At 44.4% G+C, this 25,110-nt stretch overlaps 1 protein-coding gene across 1 annotated transcript in view; it reads left to right on the forward strand.

Annotated features, from left to right (window-relative positions):
• The window catches only part of Wwox (WW domain-containing oxidoreductase), a 913,078-nt gene extending 891,619 nt beyond the window's left edge, over positions 1-21,459 (forward strand). The window contains exon 9 of the mRNA NM_019573.3: positions 20,385-21,459. Within this exon, the coding sequence (NP_062519.2) occupies positions 20,385-20,573 (189 nt within the window). The 3' untranslated portion in view covers positions 20,574-21,459. The remainder of the gene's footprint in view (positions 1-20,384) is intronic.
• Positions 21,460-25,110: the final 3,651 nt, after the last annotated feature.

Below are 25,110 nucleotides of genomic sequence, written 5' to 3' on the forward strand. Positions count from 1 at the left end.
CATCTTCAAAGTCTGTGTGGAAAAGTTAACAGATACTTGCTGGTGACAGTGAAAAAAAAGTTACTATATGGAGAAGAAAACTGCATAAACAGAGAGACATTGGTGGCAGCTGGGCTCAAGGCTCTGTCTTTGTGTGTGTGTGCGCGCGCGTGTGTGTGTGTGCACATGTGCACACAGCTATGTGTATAAGGGCAGGTACACACGTGCCCCAGAGTGGGTGTGGAGGTCAGAGGATAAGCTCTGTTGTGAGTCGTCATTTTCTACCTTGCTGTGACGTGGGCTCCTGATGCTGTTTTCCCACCATGTAGCGAGCATGAGAGCTCCTGGGAATGCTTCTGTCTCAGATACCCACCCAGTCTTAAGAGGGTTGAAGTTACAGATGCTCACATTATTGAGGCTGGCTTTTCCTTGATTTATTTTGGGATTTGAACCTGGGTTGCAAGTGCTTTTCCCCAGCTCCTTGGGGGAAATTTCTAGCCAGCGTGGTATGTTGGCTTCGAGAAGACCTGGGTGAACAGACTGCATAGCATATTTCTCAAAGAATATTTATTCGGAGCAGTTCCTCTTCCAATCAAAGGGGCCCGGGATTCTCTTTTTCTGAGAGCTGTCGACCAGTGGACACAAAGAGCAGGAGAGAGTGAGTCTTCCATCCTATCTCCCTGATTTGCTTGTTTGCATTGAAGTCTTCGGAGCATAAAATCGTTGCCTCCTTCCCACAAAGGTTAGGGCAGTTGTTCTCCATCTTGAAATTGAGCTAAGCAAGGTGTCTGTTTTGTTGTTGTTGTTGTTGTTTTGTTTTGTTTTGTTTCCTTTTGGTGATTTAACTCCTTATACATTCAGGGACAGAGGGTATCAAATGTTTGAGTCCCTGTGTTTAAACACTTGGTACTAAACTGTTTGAGAAAGTTACAGAAGCTGCAGAATATAGAGCCTAGATGGCTGCCTGAGGTGGGTCACTGTGGGTGAGCCTGTGAAGGTATAGTCCAGCCGTGGCTCCAGTTTAAGCTCTTTAGCCATGATGGACGTGAAATACAGTAGCCACCTACGCCCACAGGCAGAGCCACTGCAGCTGTCTTGCCTTGCACATCACGATGGACCATACCCTCCAAAACAGTGAGCCCAGATATATCTTAAGCTGCTTCTGTCCAAGCTCTGTCTCAACGATGAGAAAGGTATCTGATTCAAGGGAGATGAAGATGTCCATCTACCTGGGAGCATCAAACGAGTCCCTGTTTTATCTTCCATGGAAATGTCTTCATAGCAAATTGTTTTTGGATTAAAAAAAAAAAACTAAGAATAACTGTCATAGAGTCATTAAGCATAGATTTCTGCCTGACGTTTGGATGTGAAGTTTAAAGACTTCACACAGGACTTATTGATGTCTCTGGATGCTCAGCACACCGGGAACTTCCTTCTGCAGACAGCCTTAGGAAGCTTCACTGTGTGGGCTCAGAGATCCAGCTAAGTAAGCAAAGGACTTGCCAAAGGCCTGGGTTTAGTCCCCAGCACGGCATAAACCACACATGGTGGCACAGGCACTTGGAAAGTGGGGTAGAAGGATCAGAAGCTCAAGGTCATAGTAAGTTTGTGGGCATCGGGGATGCATGAGATGGCTTTGAAAAGGAATTCTTAGTGCTAGGAGTGTAACTTAGAGGTAGCATTCTTGCCTAATATATATACGCAAAGCTCTAGGTTCAGATCCCATTGCAGCAACAGCAGCAGCAGCAATAACAACAACAAAATATTATGATATTTTCAACTTGGATGAAACTGGAATAAAGATTCAATAAAACATCAAGTCTGTTTTGTCAAGGAAGGGAAGTCGTTTAGAAGATACACTCTGATAATTAATTTGTTGAGTTTTATAGAGCAATGGTCTGTGAACTGCAGTCCATGGGCCAAATCATGTTGCCTGGCTAGGCTTGTGTTGGGAGTTTTATTAGAACACGGCTGTAGCTACTCTGGCACTACAGCAAATGGGTTTATTTCTTAAACCAACACACCCTGCTATTTACTGTCAACGAGTTCACAAAGAAATCCGAGGACTTGTAGGAATCATTAGCCCACTGGAGGTACCTGCACGTATTGAAATGCAGCTGAATTTGTTTGTCCATATATTTAAAGACCAACAAATGAACAATAAGATTCTGCGAAAGGTGGTCAAAGTAGGATTTCTATTTCTTGGAGGGTAAAGGCAAGAAGAGTGCAAGTGAAATCGGGGTTTAGGTTCTGAGAAAATATCTGATGCCCTGAGATTTTGCTTTTCTGAGCATTTCATGTGTTTCAAAGTAGCTACACCGCATAAAGAAAGGACCTTTATCTTTCCCTACTTAATAAAAGCACCCCTCCCCCGTAGTCTTCTAACTTTTGGTTAGTCAGAGCTCAAACCTTATTCAATTGCTGTAGACATCACTTGGGAAAAGCTTCCATCTAATCCTGTTTGGGACGAGCAGAAAAGTTTTCAGTGTACAAAAACCACCAAATAGGCCATGACAAAAAATAAATATCACCCACCCACCACCTGGCAGGGCTGGGATCAGCCCAAAGTATCAGAGCTAAAGGAGCCCAGGCGATGTAACAGGAGAATTCACTGAATAAGCACCTATTTAAAAGACGGCATAATGTTGGGATGCATGTTTATAAACCTTCTCTTCAGTGGAGAAGTACTTAGTGCCACAACCACTTTAAACAAAATTAGTGGAAAAAACAGGGAGTTTTAAGGAGTAAGAGATCAGGTATTCTTGGCTCACCACACATCAAGTGATTGAAGCTAAAAATGGCTTTAAATACTGCAATGGCTTGAAACGCCTTACATAAACTGACCAGGAATCTGGGGCATTCGCACTACAGACAATTTTCTTCTCCTCCGGATAAGGGATGGGAATTAGTCATAGGGGTATTTCCAGATAATGTAGTTAACACCTCACACTGTATTAGGTAGGCAGAGGGCTGTGCTCCAGGGAGAGAAACTGCTCCTGCCAGCTCTCACAAGGAATGTGGGTATTTTTAAAGTCTGAGTGACCACTAGTGAGTCATGTCCACAGCATGCCTCCCTTTTGGTGTAAAATAACAAGCAGTACTTCCAAACAGTCATTTAGTTATTTGTTCAGTTCTTAATTCATCTATTCATCCATACATCCATCCATCCATCCATCCATCCATCCATCCATCCATTCATCTATCCAGCTGCCTATCCATCCATCTATCCATCCATTTATCCATCTACCTGCCAATCCATCCATCCACCTGTCCATCCATCCATCATCTATCCATCCATCTACCTGTCCATCTATCCATCCATCCATCCATCCATCTATCCATCCATCCATCCAACTTTTCAGTTCCCCATTTGTTCATCCATTCAACAACATCTACCTGCTCATTCATTCATTCATCTCATGGTTATTGAGGTGGCATTAATATGTTAGTAAAAAGAGGCAACAAAATACCAAGACCTGATGAGACTGTACTTCCCTGTAGTTGGACTCCATCTCTTTCTCTGCCTACAGGCAGAGTTCTAGGAAACAGTCCTGATCCCATTTTCCCTCCATCTCAAACCCACTCTGCAGGCAAATGCAAACCCTGTAGGCTAGGAGCCTTGTAGAAATCTGTACCTGGAAATGAAGTCCAACGATAAAAGGAAGGCCCAGAGACCTGAAGAGGCATGCTCTAAGTTCCATCTCTGTTGTGTAACATAACTTCAGAGACAAGGCATGAGTTCAAACCAGACCTGATACTTAGGAGTTGTGTAGACTTGAGCAAGTAGTTTCCTCTCTCAGTTTTCTGTAACCTGGGAAGAAAACAGCAAATCTTTTCCACCAGGACCACAAGGGAGTAGGACAGGGAGAGTGTACATGTGTTCCTCTAGTCTGCTGACTGCCTCATAGCCAGCCTTGTATAAGAGAAAGCTTTATGTGAGTCACAACTTATAGGGAAGAATGTTGCCCAAACCACATCAACAGTAATTCAAGAACAAAATAGTCAGGCTCTTACATTGTTTATGTTTTTTTTTTTTAATCTTAGATCTGTTTTTTAAAAGTACCACTTACTCAACTCTTCTGCTAGAACTATTTGATGAGTAACTACTGGGTACCTCAAATTGGGTGGGGTGCTGGGCCCCTTCTTCGTGAAGTTGAACCCTGATAGCACACACTAACCAGCCTCAGATTGATGGGCACTGGGGGTCAAGAGCAGTTTGTATCGTAAGTTCGCAGACGAGGGAATGATGATGGGTGGGCTGTCCTGAGGGAGGATGTCCTCTTTCTGTGACATCATGTGAAGTCACAGAGGCGTTCCTTCAGTCCTTACCATACCGCGCATAGCTCTGCCAGCTCCTTCCATGACCAAGCTCTATCACGTACAGTGGCTTATTTCTGTCCCTTCCTCTGCTAGAGGTCCCACTCTGCTGACTCAGGGAGTTGCTACTTTTCCAACTCCCAAAGGTTTCTTGATCACCAAGTAAACGTTTCCCACATGTATTAGACTTTTAGTTTCCGAGACAGGCACCAATGTTTGAATTGAATCCACTATGCTTGACCAGAAACCAGTTGTGCTTCCTGTTATTGGGGGGGGGGCGATGAGTATGGGTACCACGGGAGGAGGATAGATGCTCTGCTATCACCACAGCTGGTCATTATCTGTTGAGTGTAGACTGTGAGCTAGCACCACAGGAGTATATTCTGTGCACCGTCTGATTCCATCTTTAAAATGAATCAAATGGGTTGAGTGTCATGATCTCATGAGAACAAGCAGGCAAAGTGTGTTTCAGGTGGTTTCCCAATCACCCTGCTGGTCGAAGGTTGAATGAGAGGTTGGGTATTCTAAGCTGACAAAGACGGGCACTTGGCAGGGTGCTAGGAACATGGTCAGGAATGCATACCTGTGAGGGAATGTGGCACATGGAAGGGTCAGTGGGAGGACTGAGCTGTGATGCCAGAGTACCAAGTGTTTCCCACAGTCCTGAGCAGACTCTGAAGCCAAGATGGCTTTCATCTAAGGTACCAAACCATGAAACGGATGCTCTCAAGTGGGATAAGGAGACAAGAGTATCGTTGATGGAGGCTGCCTCCTGGAAAGGATCTAGATAGGGCAAGGTAGCTCACCTGGGTTAAGCAAAATCCCTGAAGAGGACTCATCCTTCAAAAGAAAATACCCTTGTGGCCTAGAAATCACCTTGATGCAAGATGGACATTTCAGCAGAATCTCACAGCATCCACTGCTCTAAAGCCATGCCTGGAGTCCATGCATGGAACAGGCTCAGGAAGGAAGAAAGTGACAGGGAAAGCTACACAGGTGGGTGGACATGGGAACATATGTTCTCTGAAGGAGCCAGCCATGAGAGAGTTTGAGACTCATGAGAAAATCGAGAGTGAAAATCAGCAGCTGCAACAATTTCACACTCTAGATTCTAGTGTGCTTGGAGTGTCAATCAAGTAGAAAAAGACTATTGCTTTTCTCTTTTCCATGTCATTGGTTTCCAGTGTGTGTGTGTGTGTGTGTGTGTGTGTGTGTGTGTGTGTGTGTGTGTGTCTGTGTGTCTGTGTGTATTCATGTGTATTTATATTTGCTGGGGAGATACTCATGCAAACATGTGTCCATCCTTGTAGAAGCTGACGGTCATCCTTAGATGTCATCTCTCAGAAGTCACCCTCCTTGTTTCCTGAGATAGAGGCTCCCACTGAGATCTAAGGAACTCCTGTTTAAGTATTGTTTCTGAAGGGGCTATGATATCACCAAGTCCTAGGGACAGACGCTTCTCATGCAGTCTCCTGTGTAGGAATCTGCTTGTGTCTTCAGTTCGGGAAGTACCCAAACCAAAGGCTGCTTCATGGTTTGTCACCTTAGATGAAGTATCAGAGATGCAGTATGAAGAAACATCTGGTTTTTCTCTGGGTCTCTGACCCCAGGCCCTTCAGCTTAAGAGCATGTCACTTAGCTGTGTGTTGGAAGCTCCTATGTGCCAAAGGGATCTGCCCAGTTGATTTGTGCTGCCGGGCAAAGGAGTGAGTTCTGAGCCCATTTAAACCCGTTCTAGGGCTACCTGAAAAATAACTCACTCTGCCAGGATTTCCCATCTCAACATTACACCCAATCTCTCTCTGCCCTGATATGCTGCATACTTGGGCTCTGGTTACACCCACGCACTTTTCTGTCTTTATTCTGAACCCTTCTCTTTGCTTTGCAGGGTTCTAGGCTTGTCCCCTGAACAAGAGTGTTATTTTATTTTATTTTATTTTATTTAGGACGGGTTGGAATATTTATCTGTAAGAATGTAAAGATTCTACCTGTAGAAATAAACTGCCTGGTGGTCTAGTCCACTGGTGAGCCAGGGCATTGTTAGTTCTGGGGTCAGACTTGTGTGATTTGAATCCTGGTCCATTATATCAAGAGCTACGGCTCACCTGACCGTCGGTTTCCTCATCTTTAAAACAGAACGTTGCTACCCCCGCCGAGTCGTTGCTGTGTCTAATGAGGCGTTGAGGTGAAGTTTCTAGAACCCTGTTTAGGATTTGTTACTGATAAAAAAAAACAAACAAACAAAACATGTTTGAAACTGTGGTTGCCTTGGGCTAGGAAGTACCTGAATGGAAGCCGCTTTAGGTTGTGGGGACCACACTGAATCAATGTCTAACCTCAGCAGTTTTTATCAGTAAATATCAGTTTACATTTAGCATTTTCCCACAGTGCCTGACTCAATGGAGTGGCATTATGACTTGCTTGTTTTTCTATTAACAAAATTCGTTAATAACACTCTACAGCGCTCTTGCAAGAATTCAGTAGAACCTCTGCCTCTGGGCATCTCCAAAGTGCCATAGAGAGCATCCAGGCCCCTATGTAGGATCTACGTCTTAAAGGGCCTGTCCTGTAAAGGCCACCTGATTCTGAATGTCAAGGCACTGCCTGCGAGGCCAGACTTTCTACCACCTGGACACTCTGAGGACCCACCGCGCAGCCAGCTTGCATTCTTGCTGACTCTGTGCTTGGTCACCGGCTGTGTTTGTGTGCCTTCCTTTTGACAAGCCAGGCATTTGTGAGAAGCTGAATCCTATCAGGTGCAGCAGCCAGAGGTGGGGAAACGCAGAGTAAGGTGTTCCTTGGTGTACCCCATTTTCGTGAGTTCAGCATTTCTCTACTCTGTGAGGGCAAGAGAGCTTCAAGTGGAGCTCCCGGGTGGATGTGCCAGGTGACCTGCACATACTGAGCCATTAACCCATGCCTTGCCAGCCAGCAGAATCCCATGAAGTTTGCCTGGGACAGTTCAGGTCGTTCCTCGATTGCGGTCAGGAATGGCACCTTTGGTTGTGTCGAGTAGGGAGAACCTAGTAACGAAGTTCAGAGGTGGGAAAGGAGGACCCTCATAGAGAGGCTCTGCATAGAGAGGAAACAACAACCACTGGGATCAATGGCCCAAGCAGGCAATGTGTCAGGCTGTATTCTGACGCACTTGGCCAAGGAACTTATGTCTCTACACTTAATTCCCATTCAGCCTGCCAACCTCTCCACCAGAGCAAGTTCTGGGTTCAAATCCCAGGCATCCACAAAGCACTCACGAGCATCGGCTCTCAGCGATTTAAGGCCCAAAGTCAAATTCAGCAGCTACCAGTGAGGCTGATACAAATGCACATTGATTGTCGCACAGCAGGTAACTTGTGATCTGCTTATTGCTCTCTGGACTCTGAACTGAGGAACCCTGAGATTTTTTTCTGAAGCCTAGAAGGAATACTATTAGAAAATTCAAGTTTATGTTCTCCTTTCTTTTTAAAAAAAATGTTTATTTGGGTTTTGTGTGTGTGTGTGTGTGTGTGTGTGTGTGTGCCTATGGGTATTTCCCCTGCATACATGTCTGTGCATACTGTGTATATAGTGCCTGTAAAGGAAAGGAGTGGGCATCGGATCCTTTGGAACTGGAGTCACGGATGGTTGTTAGTAGCCATGGGCATGCTGGGAACTGAACTCGGTTCCTGTGTGTGAGTACCCCATGATTTAACCACTGAGCCATTTCTCCAACCCTTTGGTTTGTGTGTGTGTGTGTGTGTGTGTGTTTTAAAGCAAGTGTTTAATGGGGAGAATAAGAGGAGCAGAGTGAAGTGGACAGAGAAGTCCTGTTAGAGGGGCACATAGAAGCTTCTAGAAAGAACATTGGAGAATGGTTCAGGCTTTTCACAAGGGAAATGCCCATCTGCATTTGTGGTGGACAGCAAGCCAGCCAATGCCATCTCATACCTCCATTTTTTCTTTTCTTTTTAAAAAATTTTTATTGGTTATTTTATTTATTTACATTTCAAATGTTATCCTCCTTCCCCTCTGAAAACCCCCTATCCAATCTACTCTGCTTCTATGAGGATGTTCCCTCACCCACCTACCCACTCCCACCTCACTGCCCTGGCATTCTCCTATGCTGGGGCATTGAGCCTCCACAGGACCACAGGCCTCCCCTCCCATTTACCCCAGGTAAGGCCATCCTCTGCTACATATGTAGCTATAGCCATGGGTTCCTCCATGTGTATTCTTTGGTTGGTAGTTTAGTCCCTGGGAGCTCTGGGGAGTCTGGTTGGTTGATATTGTTGTTCTTCCTATGGGGTTTACAAACCCCTTCAGCTCCTTCAGTCCTTCCCTGAATTCCTCTATTGGGGTCCCCATGCTCAATCTGAGATACCCCAGTTTTTCACTTGGATGGATACATGTACCTTTCCAATTTTATCTTTAAAATGTTCAGAGAGGACATTTATGAGAACACTGGGGGTCATGTGGGGGACTGGGGAGACGCTTCAGTGGTGTCACTTGCCACACAAAGTACAAATAGTGGAATTTGGATTCCTAGAGCCTACGTGAAAGCTCATAAGCGTGGGAGCTACCCTTAATCCTAGAACTTGGGAGGCAGAGACTGGAAATCTTCAGGACTGGGTAACTAGTTAGACTACCCGGAAAAAAAAAAAAAACAAAAAACGGAGCCATAGTAAGCAAAGGAAAGGGTGATTGAGAAAGGCAGCAGTCAGTCATTATCTTTGGGCCACCACATGCACATGGACCAAACACATAGAAATATGTACATACACACAAACACACATGCATGTACATGAACACAAACATGTATGTGTATGTAAGCATATACATGTGAATGCATTCACATGTACAGCATGTAGACACACATGTTTCAAAAAAAGCTAGCCCCAAAAGAATACTGCAGCAACCATCATCTACTAAAACATAAACACACTTAATAAGTATTTACTGTGTGTGCTTGCACATGGGCCGGGAGAAAGCTTCAGACTTCTTAGAGCTGAACATGGGGGCATCTGTGAGGTACTTAATGGGGTGATGGGAACTGAGCTGTGGTCCTCTGATACAGCAGGAAGTGCTCTTGAGCCATCTCTCTCTCTAGCCCTGGTGGACTCCAGGCTTTTACTGCACATAACCATTTTGGTACTCACTCAGTGGTGCCACCATCAGTGTGCATCTCTCTCTCTCTCTCTCTCTCTGACTGTCTTGCAAGGGAGATATTTGCAGATGTAGAGCATGTTTGTTAAGGCTGGTGCAGGGATGACCTTGCGTTTTACAGTGCTTAGTAGTTGTACAAATGCTGGCTTGACTATGAGCTGCCTTAGTCCCACAGCAAGGTGCCTATCAGGGGGGTTCATAGCCAGCGAGATGCCCAGGGATGCTGAAGGAGGTTGGGGAGAAGGGTGACTGCTGCTTGGTAGAAGTGTTTTCCCCATCTGTTAAGTCTCTTAAATGAAGAACAGACAAAGACACTTTGATCTGCTTGTTTCCTTCTTTCAACCCAGAATAAACAGGACGGTAGCTACCTATGAACTTGTGTCTGCTCTCTAACCCAGGAGAAGACCAGCGTCATCACAAGATCCTGTCAAAGGCATATTGCATTATATCCTTCATAGAGGCAGTCCAACGTATGGGGGTTTGTCACATGGCTGCCAGAAGCTGTACTCTTTCTAACTTTAGTTTCATACAGCTACATACTCCTAGTAGACACCTGATCTCCTCTCCTCCTCCAGTCCCTCCCAGGACAGGAGAGTTCCTATAGATTCCCACTTAGGAGAGGTTAGAAAGGGCCTCTCCACACCCAAGGGGAATGCTCAAGGTCTTTGCCGTGGAAAAGCTCAGGCAGCGAAGAAGGCTGTGTCTGCACTTGTGCTGTGAGACAGCAGGGAGAGTCGACTCCATGTGTACACTATACCCATGCTGGCTCTGCGTTCCAAAGACCTAACATTACAGCCTTCTTCAAGGGCTTCAGAGCTCCCTGTGCCATCAAATTAGGTTTGAAAACTTCAATAAAAGAAGTCCCGAAGGAAACTGTCAATTAATGCATTTACACCGTAGCATCATACTTGGGCAAAACATCTTCAAACACTAATGCTGTTTGCCAACCATTAAAGTGAGCAGGCTGCTTGGTTTCCATAGATACCTGGAGTAATGGCCTCTTTCCTCTCGTTAAAGCGGAAGAGTTGTTCAGTTTCTTTCTTTTCTTTTTTTTTTTCCTTCCTCTTCCTGCTTTGTCTTTCTTAACTTTCCTACTCCATCCCCATTTATAAAAATAAAAGATAACTAAATTGAAACCTGGCAGTGTCATTTGTCTGAGACAGATAGCTTGATTTATAAACTCAAGGGATTTCATTTCTGCTCATCTCATTATTCTGTGACTTCCTCCAAGACTGTTGGTACTTCCAGGAACCAGATTAGAGGGTTTTCAGTTGATCAAAGTATTTCCCCAGATCATTCAATACAGATACACACATACTCAGAAAGAACTCTTATTGTTCTACTGAGGAGGAACTGAGTTTTGATAACGTGTGGAGCAGAAATTGGCAAATTTTTGCCTGTAGGCCAAATCTGGCCCATTGACTGATTGTATAAATAAAGTTTTATTGACACACAGGTATGTTCACTTCTGTGCATATTGCTCATGACTCTTTTGCAGAAACAGTGTTCAACTTGATCTTTTGCAACAGAGACTACAGGGAAACTATATTATTTACAGGCTTTTCAGAATGAGTTCGTAGATCTTCTGTATGCAAGATAAACAAATCAGAGTTTTGGTGGAATCATTTTTGTCCTTTCAAATAAGTAGCCAGTCTTAATGTGACTCAGGCTCTACATCTTTGAAATGGTAGAACAGGACCCTCTTAGAGGATTTTAAGACCGGACTTGGCATCTAAGAAGTAAACAAAAAGGATTATGTTTGTTTGTTGCTAAATGAAGACAATCAAAGAAGCCTACCTATGACTCTAGAATTGTTCTTATACACCCAAGAAAAGTGTATGAAATGTATTCTAAATAACTCAGGTATCATTTGGGGGTGTGTGTGTGTTTATGTGCTCAGCAGTTCCTTTCTGTAAAAGAAGAAGCCAGGTTAGGAGTGCATTCACTTTGGATAAAGCAAACAAAAGACACCACACCAGTCTAGGAAGAATCTTTAATTTCTATTCAGCGTTAAAGAGTTTGAGAGAGCTTTTCCCTTTCCCCCCTTTTAACAAACCAGCTCAAGTCCATGCCTTTAGATTATAAAAGTACCTGAAATCGCCTAGAATATCAACATGCATAGTATGTCAGTATTTACATATATTTACATAAGGAAACAAGAGAAAGATCTACAGTTATTTACAGTCTACATAGGGGAAGAGAAAGGCAGCTTAATTGTATTTCCTAAAATACAGTAGCTGAGTAGTTAGCACATGCATATTTAGATAATATTTGCAAGATAGAATGCAATTTTTAAAAATTTTTTTGTTTGTTTTGTTTCTAGTATATTTGCATCAAGTGCTTTAAAATGCTCATAACACCCAGGCAGAATTATTTACTCTGGCAATTAAAGCAACAGCACACGCGATCATTTCCCACTAACTAGCAACAAGCTGCTGGTGAATGAAATATCTATTGTTTCTCATTAGCCCCTAGACCACAGAGAAGCGCTCTTTCTGTGTAAAGGCAGTGCCTGAGCGATCACCATTAATTATGGAAGTAATAACAAACGAGATGCTCTCTTCTAAATGAAATATCAGCAAGGCTGACATCTTCAAGCCAGAGAAATGATGTGTTCCGAGGAGTTCTCAAAGAAAACACACACAGCTAAGTGAGAATGTACCCTATTTGACATGGCAGGGCTGGCCATGGGGGTGGGGGTAGGGGGGCTGCCCATGAGAGCTGAATTATGGCAAGGTGTGCTTTCGTAGTTCAAGCTGGGATGACGGATCAACAGTTCATTTCTTACCCTGATATGTCATATTAGGAACTCTGCATTTTCCACCCACCGCCATGGTATTTTTATTTCTTATTTGTAGAATTTACCAGTGACATAGCTATATACATTCTGAATCCTGTTAACAGTCTAAACAGCTTGTTCGAGGTGTGCCCTGAAATCCTGCCTGCTCTCCACATAGTTTTATATAATTGAAGAGATAAAGGGACAGGCAAACTAATTGAAGCTTTTCTATGCAGCAAAGGTCCCCCTATGTGTTTCACTTATACTAAGGAGACATCTTTTTCCCCCCATTATATTAGAACCAAAGCCATTGATTCTGTCTGACAATCATTTTTAAATTATTCAGTATACATGGTGAATACAGAGGCATACATGTATATACAGTATTTATAAATTATATATACATATAAGTAGCTACAACAGGTTAAAGAAGTGAAATGTAAGATGTTTCAAATTAATACCTGCCAAATATCTTCTTTTATCTCTTATGTAAGTCCTTTATCTCTTCGTAAGTCCTTCAGCTCTGGCATTGAGGTGGACCAGTTAGAAAATGACAATGGTAGGCCCAATGTAGAAGAATTAAGCTATTCACAAGATGCTTATTTCAGTGGCAAATGTCTATGGCTCTTCTTTTGGGCCATATCAAAGTAACTCATGAAAGAAGGGATACCCAGATCGGAGTTCCATCCCACAAGAGAAATCTCCATCTGTAAAAGAACTAAATGGCAAGCTGTGTTGAGCAATGTACACATTGTGGGCAACTCAATGGGGAATGCCCAGGGACATCTTTCCTGAATATGTAAGGCCTAATCCACCAGACCTTCCCTTCCATCTAGTGAGAATTGCTCAAGAGCGATGGGGGGCTCTTGATGGGGGGGGGGGGCGGCACAAACAGAATGTGGAGTAAATGTGCTTCGAGAGACAATCTAAGAGAGTACATGTGAGTCATGCCTTTTCCCTCTTCTCATTGGGGGTACTTCCACCTCTCTCCCCACAAAATTGTAGGGTCCCGCGATGTGAAATGATCCTAATTATCATATTGCACACAGAATTCTGTCACAGAACTCGTGGGTTGTCTATGGCAAATGAGGAAAATAGGAAAGGTACCTTATTTATTTTGAGAGAAAGTCTAGAACAATCCTTGATGTGCAGACAGAGCCCTGAGAGCTTACAGAGGTTGGGTTGCTCTGCTCTCCAACCCCAGTTAAATTAAAACCTTGCCTGGCCTCATGTTCTGAGACCAAACATTTGGATGCCTCAGAATGGCTGTGATTGGCTCTCTAGTCGCTTCCTAGGCTTAAGGCTCGGGATGGCAGCTCTATTCTTCTGTTCTAGAAAGAATTCCATCCCGCTTTCCACCTACAATCCAGTGGTTCCAGACTTTCTCTCATAGAAAAAGCAACACTGCCATGGACTTTTGTATTCATTCTATCCTGGTTTTCAAGCCAGGGGCTCAAACTCCTCGGGGACCTTTCTAGAAAACTGTCTCCTGGCAGAGATCTGACTTACATTTGGTGGTGTTTTACTTGGATTCCTTCAAATGCAACAGGAAATGTCTGGGGTCATCTCAGAGACTCTCTCTGAGTACTTGGCTGCCACGGGACAGTTAAATGTCATTCTTTCTGCCCCTCCATGTTACTCAAGAGGGGCTTTGCAATTTGGGTGTTATCTGTGGCTGGCCTGATGGGTTGGCGTCTTTCAATGTGTGCCCCACCCTGGGATCCCTGGCACTGATGAACTCTACAGCTATGTCCGCACACCCGAGAATGCACTCCGTACCTTCATTCGAGAGTCACCAGGACAAAAAGAACCGGAGCTCTTCCACACCCGAGACCCCATGTGTAGCAAAAGGATTTGTGGTAACGAGTAAGTTCTGAAACTCACTGTCAAAGTCACTGTCAGGTGAGCACATTCTCTTCTGCAGAGTGAAGGGGTAGTATGGCTTTTCTGGAACATTCTCTCACACTGGTATACCTTGTAAACAAATATCCAGTCTACAGAGCTTTGCTCTCCCCCCCCCCCCCCGGCAATGAAGGCTTTTTGTAAGGAAGGCTTAAGAACAACCTGTGCATTACCAGAACTCCCGAGGGCTAGGAAGATGTTTACATCTCCGTGTCTACATAAAATATTTGCATGCATCTGAGCTGAGCCTGTATTATTCAAGGCCCATGGAGGAATCAACTGTTGGGAATTTGTAGGAGTTAATTTGCTAGGGATTTATTGGGGGGGGGGGGTGTGTGGAGGGCTGCAAGGAGAGGGATGGGTTGGTTTGCAAGTCTAATGGATTGTCAGAGCCTGCCTCTATGGAAGGCTATGTTTGTATGGGAGTTTTCAAAAACAGGGCTGGCTTTGGAAGCAAACTGAAAGTCCTGTACCTTTCTGGTGGAGCACAGGCAAGCTTTCCTATCAGAGTGTTGTTGGGAGATGGGCAGAACACAGAGGGCATGTAAGCAACCACGTATTCCACTGGTTTTGATGTTCATTCTTAGAAGATATCTATCACCAAAGGGTATATTCTTTAAGTTGGCAGATCTTATGCCTGGCAGTGCCATTTTGGGTCAGGTAATTTTCACTTTCTTTCTCTCTTTCTTTCTGTCTGTCTGTCTTTCTGTCTATCTTTCTTTATCTTTTTTTTTCTTTTTAGTAAAGGGTCATTTGCGATTGAATTGGTGGGCTGTGTGCTGAGTCTTCACTTTTTGGTGTTAATCCAAATGGATATAATTTCAATTTAGTTCACTGACTAAATCAACAGTGGAAAAATCTCCTTTGAACATTTTTCAGGTGAACATACAGACAGCTCATATATTTAATTTAGGCCAGATCAGGGCATCTAGGCTCTGATTAGTGACAAAATAGCACAAGGAAGCTTGAGTTGAATGGGAGGTGTCTGGGAGGAAGTGACCAATGTGTGTCACGTGTTTGGGAAGGCGGTTTCCTACACTGACTCATGGATTCTGCGTCTGTCAGTCTGCGACTGTCACTGTGTCTTTGGACAGGGTCCGTTCGATCTCCGAATCTATGTGGGTCTATAAAAATGAGGAAGCTAGCTGTCCCTGGCGTGAGGACATTGTGAGGATTAGAAGGTGATGCTGATGCTAGGTGCTAGCAGATGGTCACCTCTCAATGAATGCTAGTCATCGTAGCTATTGGAATGGTCACAAGTGGCTGGAGCTCTTTGTTCTCTTTCATTGTGGTGGAACCTAGCTGCTTATTCGTAAGCACTTCTGGTTGTATAGGTAGCCGTGGTGATACTCTGTCATTGAGGTCACTCATCAGAGAGGTGTGTGAGCTTCCTTCCTGCACTGACTACTCCGCTTTATGAACCAGTGGAACATTCTGGAATAGGAGGTCAATTTGTCCACTGACAATTTTGTTCTTGGATAGTTAAGTAGGGACACAGCACCCCCTTGGAACAGCTTGGTTTTTGCCCTGTAAACCGGAGATTGAAATTATTAATTGTGGGAACAGTTATGTCCCAAGCACCAAGACCTTTGGAGATGAACTCCAGAATCCAGCGTTGTATATTTCAGATAGAAGTCTTATAAGTTCTCTTGCATGAGTGTTTGGGGGTGGGGGGAGGGTAGTAAGATGCTTGTCACTACTACAGCTTTCTAACAGACCAATCATTTCACTCAGCATGATCTATTCATTGGGCCGTGGGTTTCACATTTGGAAAGTATATTCTATGCCTCCAAAACCCCAGATGAGTCTCAATGAAAGCCCCGAGGGTCTGAAGATGCACCTGTCTTTCCTCTTTGCCTAACCTTCTCATTGCAGCTCAGCAGTTCCAATCCACCTCTGTAGTCACGGCCCACTTCTCAAGAGCTGCCTGCCTTCCCTGCCCTTGAGGCTCCAAGCCTAATCTAGCTTGCACGGTGTGTTCCCTTTCCTGAATCTATTTTTTTTTTTGCATAAATTGATTAATTCAGCATTTGCTCTGTGATGGCCTGGTGTGGATGTGTCTGTAATAAAGCAATCTTCAAACATCTTCCACTCTTTCAAGTCTTTGAATATAGATATGCCATGACAGCGGGGCATCTTTTAAAATGCATTGTTACACCTCCTTCAAGAAAGGGTCTACTCTTCCTTTTAAATGAGCATGCATATTAAAGCAGAGTCACCTGAACGCTAAGTTAATTGTGTGACACGTGTTCTTATCAGAACATGGACATTCTATCAAAGCACTAAGTAACGCATCACAGATATCAATATGTGCTGGTTGTTGTTTTTTAAAAAAACATGTTTTGTTTATCAGAAACCTCCACACCTTTTTCTTCGAAGGACTCCATATCCATTTGTATCCTGTGCTGACAGCTACAAATTGATGGCCAGCCATTACCAGATAAATGTTGATGGAAGGCAGCGACTTAACAGTTTCATCCCAGCAAAGGACTTTTGGAAGGGTGGCCCCTTTAAATCTCAGAGTCTCAGTAACCAAAGGCCGCCCCTATTTGTGTTCCAGGTTTCTGAGGTGGAAGACAGGATTGCACACCTGAAAAATGATTTCCGGCAGAGACCGATAAACCTCTGTTAGCAAAGTGTTCTCAGCTTAACACCCAAACAAGAACCCTGGACAGTTTTACAAGCATAGTGACAACTGATGGCACAGTCGAACTCTGGCTACTCGAAAATGTTTGACTGGAACCTAGATGCCATTGGGGTATGAATAAAAATTCTACTAGGCTTCCTACAAACGCTCAGTCCTAGGCCATCAGTGCTTTAACCCAGTGACATTGCTGTGGGTTGCACGTGCTACTTCCCCAGCTTCTGGGCAGTGACTGGGCACAACCTGAAGAAATTGTTCTGGAGGAGACAGACAGACAGACAGAAAGACAGGCACACACGCTCAAGCACACACACACACACACACACACACACACACACTCACACACACACACAAATTGTGGGAGAACCCACAGCTCCCGCCAGCATTCATATGTCAACGGGTTATTATTTTATCACCATGGATCAGTAAAGCAATGTTGACAAACGGCAAGTCGTACCTTCAAATATTACACCAGCGTTGTTAACATTAATTCCTTTATGTGTCACTTTCATCTTCTCTGAATTATGTATGGATGCCCCTCAAAGTGGCGTGAAAGTCATTTGATAGTGATTGAAGTGTTCGGGGCAGAGGGGGGAGCCCAAACCCCCCAAACCCTTTCTTATGTGTTTAAAAATGTTTTATCTTCTGTTAGCGGCAAAGCTTGTTTGCTAATGAGACCTCACTAATGTGGTTCTGTCTCAGGCTGATGGTATCCAGACTCTCGAAGAGCTGGTGAGTCCCAAGTGGGAACTTGTTATTAAACTGTTGCCACATCGGATGGCATAACGATGTCACTCGAAGGTTGCCATTGGAACATTTGAAAAGAAAATTCTCCAAAAAGCACATGGAGGTAGTGGGCATGGGACCAACGAGATACTTGTCAGCACATAATTGTGTGTCTGAAAAGAAGATAAAGCAAGAGCCAGTGGCCATGTGCATGGCAAGGGCATGGACCCTTTGCCAAAAGCACACAATTGGTCTTTGGGGCAGCAAAGTACCCTGTCCTGTGTTCTTTTATAAAGCTCGTGGCACTGGCAGTAGAATTTGGGTTGTAAACACCCTAAGACTGATAGCACAGAATTGAAGTGCGCATGCGTGGAACGCTGGGCTTTTAAAATTGCTGAAGCATAGGTACCAAATGTACATTTCCACGAAACCAGCCCAACTGCAGTCACTTGCCGATCCCAACAAAGGAGAGTACATCTCCTCGTGACCCACAAATTAGCTTGATTCTGGATTGGGGGGGGGTTAGAATTTCTTCACAAAAGCACCATTTCCACAATGCAAGCACACAGACCACATCATGTTTAGAAGGTCACAGTGACAATGTGCCACAATAGGATTGGAAGATCTCTGGTTTTCACTTTCCTGAGTGGCCTCCCTTGGTCTTGTCTCAGGGTTAGCAAGGCTGTGGGAGGCCAGCCTGCTGTGAGATTAGAACCATTGTCTGACATGAGAATCATCTATGGTTCCAGGAGGGGGAAGAGTAAGAGAAGGAGGAAGAGGAGAAGGAAGAGGAGTGGGAAGAAGAGGAAGAAGAGGAGGAGGGAGAAGAGAAGGAAGAGAGAAGGAAGATGAGGAAGAGGAGGAGGGGAAGAGGAGGGGAGGAAGAGGAGGAGAAAAAAGGAGGAGAAGGGATGGATTTGGAGGTGAGCTGATTGGATTCTCTCAGCCACCACATAGACATCTGTGGCAAGTTGCCTGGTCACTCTTGGCTTTCCTTGTCAGCTACAAAATAAAAATGAAAATCCAAGAGAGACAGCCCAAAGTTTATCCAGAATTCCATCTTCACCTAGACCCTGCAGAGAGCTGAGGACAAACTACTGTGTGGCTTGGGTTACCTGAGAGATGATCTCTGTGTTCTACTTAGCTATCAGAGGCCCTCTGGCTGCCCACCTCCTCCTTACAGAATGCAGAGGAACCCCATCACTGTCTGACAGGTATTTTAGATAAACACACCTGGTGCTCAGCTAATGGTGATGAGGAAAAACAACTGACAAAAGGGAAACCAATTGAGAAAGAAATCACTGAATCCAAAGCAGTCACTGTTTTGGGTGGTGGGGTTGGGGGAGAAGCAGGAGGAGTCAAATATTTTGAGGGACCTCAAGAAGTCACAAACCATTCGTTATTATTCAATTACGCTTCAACCACAAGTCATGTTCAAATCCTGGACAGATGGGACCTGTCCAGCAGTCTCAAGCAGCTAGGTGCTATCTAACTCCAAGTCTGCATCCTACACTCCTCCATTCCTCTCCCACAGGCAGGCCACATGGCTGCATTTGACCAATGCATACATGACCACAGATCCCAACACAGAGACAGACCCATAAAAATCCAAGAGAGCTTCTTGTAAAATTGTAAGTTCTTGGGATCCTGGTTCTCGAAGGCACCCCTGACCCCACTGATTCTACATTTATGGGGATGTTCTTCCATGGACAGTCTAAACTGACACAACTTAAACCCTGATGGGGCAGGAAAAAAAATGATTACATTTGAGTAGAGGCAGAAAGCCAGCTCCTTCGTAAGCAAAACATCCCTAATGTTTTCCTGAAGGTGACATCTTGTGGTGACCTTTTGGTCCTTGTTTGTGACCGCACTCTCTGTCAGTGGACAGTGGGTTGATCCATTGGGAACTGTCCCCCCTCCCTCATTAATGATCACAGGATAGCAGATGAACTGTACTGGTTTTAAATTAGAGCCGTGCTCACCGTGCCTCCCTACGAGCAGAAGCCTATTATTTTTAATTATGGCTTGCAAAGCAAAGTGAGCTCTTGCCCCCTTTATAACATCTCGGACAATATTCTGTCAGTTGCAATGACTTGGTACCGCATCAGCAGACACACCCCCTAGCTACAGCCTCAACCATTACTCCTGAAGAGACCGGAAATGATCAATGCTGCTCACAGAGACTTGCATTTTGAAACAGGCTGGTAGGAAACATGCCTCCCACCTTAGGCCATATCTTGTTGTAAATCAGAATAGATATGACATTTAGAGAAGTGTTTTCTGGATGAACTAATAAACACATCAGCATAGGGACATGTGAGACTGTGTGTGTGTGTGTGTGTGTGTGTGTGTGTTTAAATATCTCAACAGTGTTGTTAACCCATCCCACTCCTTAAAAGCACCCTGAGCAAAGACTACAGGAAAGATCTGGCACCAGTCTCTCTTGAGCCTTCCACTTGATGGGCCATAATCAAGAGTTGTTGGTTTCTTTTGGACAGAAGGTTCTAGAAAGCTCTCGGTGTCAAATTATATTGGGCTTTGAGAAGTCAAAGGGTCGGATGGATTTGGTCTTGCGTGTTGGGGAGTATGGCATCTCCTTCTCTGTGCCGAAGTGGCGTCTGGCATGATAGTTTGAAACACGTCTTTATTTCCCAAGCCTTTTCCTTTCTGAGGTGTAAAAAGTCACACCAGCTTTACAAGCAGAGTTTATGGACTTGTTTTTCCACAGCTGTCGCACATCATACTTCAGCAGTCCTGGGCTTGGAGTCAAGCCCTTGGTCCCTCCAATGTCCAAGTGGAGAAAGGCCCCGCTAATCTCCAGATAGCCAAAATGGCATCGCCTTGTCACTCGTTTCTTAAAAAAATAATCGCTTTTCTTTCTTCTCTGCTTTTCAGCAACAGGGAGCTGCTACCACTGTCTACTGTGCAGTCGCCCCAGAGCTGGAGGGCCTCGGAGGGATGTATTTCAACAACTGCTGCCGTTGCCTGCCATCCGAGGAGGCTCAGAGTGAAGAGACAGCTCGGGCCCTGTGGGAACTCAGTGAGAGGCTCATCCAGGACCGACTGGGTAGTCCATCCAGCTAATTGGAACCCCATAATATTGGGCAAAACCCCACCCATGCTCTGACCCTCATCACAGTCAGCCCCATCATCCTGGGTGCCCTGAACTCCAGTACAGGGCAATGAGAGTAGATAAGAACAATCAATGGGAGAAGGTTATAACTAGTGGGAAGCAGGGAATTTCAAGAGATGATGTCCCTTTTCTAGGACTGGGTTAGTCGTGGGACTGCTTGCTTTTCTGGTGTTGGCCCGCTTGAAAATGGAATCATGGTTAGCATGTAGGTTCCCTTGCTCATTGTAAAAGCACACGTGATTTTCTATCAACCTTAGAATAACCTGATATCCCCTCGACCCACCCAGCTGCCACCACTGCCAACTTTGCCACCCAAGGTTGGCTTTCTCCTGTTAATGGAAGAAAAAAAAAACCACACACATTGTTCACTTCTTCAGGCTGAGTTCAATCCTGGAGGCCATGTTTCACACTTCCCTACCAAGTCTGAGCAGGCGTGGCAACTTGAGAGAAAAACTCAGTACCTAGTCCCAAGAGAACCAATGCGACGGTGCCATCAGAGAGGAGCAGTGTCGGTGTGGTGTGCAGAGCTGGTGGTTCCCAGAAGCACCATTCCCTGACCTCCTTGCCAAAGTTAACACAAGCAATTCTTTAGAGATTATAACGAGTGCATTTTACATTTTGCAAACCATTCCCTAGGCAGGCAAGGAAGGAGGCACGGTGTCCTTAAGATACATGGGATATGCTGGAGGTGGGAAGCAAGGAAGTAGTTCCCTCCAGTCTTCACTCACAGTTCCAAGAACATCTTCTTTAGCGACTGTCCCAGCCTCTAAGTCCTCTGGAGTTCACTTCCCCTGGCTCCCCCATCCTATGCTTAATAAAAGAACATGCTTAACTATGGTTGTCTGAAGTGTATATCGTTTGTTTGAATGTTAATATCAGTAATCTTTTTCTGTTTTGGTTTTTTTGTGTTTGCTTTCTTTTTTCTTTCTTTTTTTTTTTATAGAAAAGAAATGTAGAGGAAAAATAAAGCGCTTCTCGTAGACGCCAGGAAAACCCCATTCTTGATTCTTCTCTGAGTTCGAGTTTAGTGTTTGTGCTTTGTGGGCCAAGTCGTCTCATGGGATAAGCATGCCAGCATCATATTTTCTGTGGGAAAAAGAAAGAAGAGAGAGTGACCGTGGTGCGATTTCACTTCAATTATCTTAATTCTTAACCTGAGGGATGGTTCCTGGAATTATCAGTTGTTTGAGAACCCCCACTCTGTCTACTTACACCATGGTCTCCAGGCAAGGGAGCATGGAGATGACTTTAAGTAAATTAATGTGGCCCATGTGTCCTAAGGACCAGGCCTTTCATGTATTCATTGCCCCATATGAGAATCCTGAAAGCTGCATTCTGAAATGCAAAATTTAAGGCAAGTAAGATACAGGAGAGTCCTCTGTGACATGACAGAGACTCTTTCATTAAACACGAGGAAGGTGAGGGCAAAGATTTTCATGTCACACTGTTTCTCCTCCTCCTCCTGGGATGGCAGCTTCAGGCCAGCCAATACCACAGATCTCTGGGCCTCTGCCTCTAGGTGGGTCATGTGAAAGGCCATTTCGTTTCAGCTCCTCACAGCCTAGCTGCAGCCTCCCATGCCTTCTGAGTCATCTCAGAGGAGAAGTAACTCTACCTTCCACTCACAGAACTACAAAGACTAGTAAAGATCTGTAATTTATTTAAACCTTCAAATCACAGGATTATTTGTTACACAGTGAAAGCTAGCTGACAGCTCTCCTTTCATCGAGTCTTTTTGTTGTTGTTGTTTGTTTGTTTGTTTTTTTGAGACAGGGTTTCTCTGTGTAGCCCTGGCTGTCCTGGAACTCACTCTGTAGACCAGGCTGGCCTCGAACTCAGAAATCCGCCTGCCTCTGCCACCTAAGTGCTGGGATTAAAGGAGTGTGCCACCACTGCCCGGCCCTTTCACCAAGTCATAAACATTTTCCCCCACAGCCTCATTGTTCTCTCCTAATTAGAACCCCATCCTATGTTCTAGCACTTTCTCCCTTTCTTGTAGAACACTCTCTAGACTTCTGGTATCCTTCAGACATGCCAAACACACTCCCAATTCAGGAGCTTTCTGACTACTGCTCCTTCTGTGGGAATGATTTTTTCTCATATAAATGTTTGTCACTCAACTGACTTCAGCTCTCTGTTCAAAGGTCACCTGTTTCAGATGAGGTAGTGTGAAACTAGCCACTTCATTCATGAGTATCACTGCAGTGACCCTCCCCTCCCCTTAATGTTTCTCCTTTCAAATACAAAATAGCACTGGACATGTTAGCAATCATCCTTTTCCTTCCCCCATAGTATAAGCTCCACGAAACTTGGGATGTTGGCTGAGTTAGTTAAGGGTCTAGGCAAACCATACCCATCTTTTTATTGTTTGCTCAAGGGATAAAACGGAAGATAAAGCACCTTCTCCATGGCCTGTGTCCAATGAGTAGCAGTCGAGACTGAAAGGCGGCTCTGTCTGCCTTCAAGCTCATGTACCTTCTCCTACAACCCCTTTTTATGGACTGACTGGAGACCAGAAATGTCTACACATTACATTTAGACATGGAGTGAGATACACACAAAGGAAAACTAACCTTCTTTCTACCTAAGGCTGAAATATGGCTGTCCTTCTGTAGTCAATGACTGGTATAAACTTTACCAATGACTTTCATACCCAGCAGTACTAGCTTCTGGTCTACCCAAACAGCCTTCCTCCCTAATTCTGTTCCAGTTATAGATAAGTCTCTTCCCAGTCTGAACTTAGCTGTGGGTAGACTCAATGTCCAACATTCTGACGAAGCCAATAGAGTACATCCATCGAGAAGAATGAGCCATTTTGGTCATTTTCTGTCACGTTCCTCTCTGTTCCTGTCTCTTTAAGTCCAAAAAAAGGCATCTGGTTTCCACATCCGTGCCTGAGAGAGACCTTGCTGCCACTTCTCAATCGGAAAGCAACTGAGGCAATGGTCACAGCCTGTGGCTTGTGGCTTTGCTTTTTCAGAATGAGGAGATGAGCAGTTTTATTTCGAACCTCAATGAAGAGGAGGCCTGATTACTTTGTCAAGGTCAGTGCTAGGCCAGAAGGTCTCAGATTGCAAAGTGCCTGCCAATTTCCACCACCAATACTCACCACTTTTAGAAGTTTATGTTAAAAAACAAAAATGCACGAAAAAACCCAAACCGTAAAATAACAATACCTATGTACCCTGTACATTGACTCCGTGCCTCCTAACATACCCTAGCTCGTTGCTGAAATCACTTCAGAACACTATGTAAGTTCATTACATATGATCCATATGATCATTGGGTGCTAAACTGAATCGCTGAATTCATGAAATGAGCTACCACCAACAAAGATAACTCTTAGAAAAAGGGACCCTAGCAACATCACTACATTTAAATACATACAGTGTCCCCTTCCCATATTACCTCTAGAGTCTTTTCTCTTGGCTCAAGCGTTTGATTTTTTATCCCTTATCTTCTTTCCCCCACAAAAATCATCAATTTTTCCCCAGTCTTTCCATGATGTTAATAGATGCTTAGTATGTCATTTGGGTGGGCTATCCTTCTAGGCCCTGTGTTTCTACTATGGGACACTCAGGGAATTTCTAGTTTGTACTGTTAGAACCGATGTCTCAGCATCTCTAAACATACAGACTGTTCCTCTTAAGAATTCATAGCATCAGTTTGCATGGAGCCCAAAAAATATCTCACAGGACTGGTATGTTTCAATGATGGCATGCTGACCAGAAGCATGTGTGTGTGTGTTTACAGCCTTGTCAACGCCATGTGCTATTTACTCTTTCAAAGTTATTTCAACATCATCTTGTCACAAGCTATATCTACTTATGCTACTATCTCCTAGCATCCAGCCTCCTTATTTAAAGCAGAAACATCTGTCCTTCCTTTTCCCTCCCGCAGGGTAGAGTTGGAAATTTTAATTAGCATGGAAATTCAGAGTGAGTGTATGCAGAGAGGATTTGGGTGGGAAAGTGCCCCATTTTTTACCAGGTATTCAAAGAGCATCTTGTCTCTCTTCCTTTCTGGTCATCAGCACAGCAGGGCAGTGGCCTCATCTGAGTCTAGGACCCAGACCAGAATGAATGCCATAGATGCCTTTGCTTCCCATTGGCTCCTGTGCTCACAGCACTAGCTGGCGGTCCCCAGAGGGCTACATCTTGATAGCTGACAAACTGTCTGCATTTGTTAAATGCCATTTATGCTGTACCAATCAGAGAGATTGTCTATTTCCTTGCTGTAGTGTTTATGGGGCCATCCCCCGACACATCTTCGAACAAGGAAGCAAAGCTACTTTGAATGGATGAAATATGAATATGCAGATAGCCACTCTCTGCCTCTCACTCACAGAGGAGAGAGAGAGCGAGGTCCTGTCTCTAATCCCCGGGTGTTTCCTGGGATCTGGCTTTGTGTCTCATTGGATATTGGTCATCCTAATGAAGAAGACCCAGTTTCACCGGGTTTCATTCCTAAGCTTGAGTGTGTTCTCCC

Source organism: Mus musculus, chromosome 8, assembly GCF_000001635.26.
Source record: "Mus musculus strain C57BL/6J chromosome 8, GRCm38.p6 C57BL/6J".
In the NCBI taxonomy this organism is placed as follows: domain Eukaryota; kingdom Metazoa; phylum Chordata; class Mammalia; order Rodentia; family Muridae; genus Mus; species Mus musculus.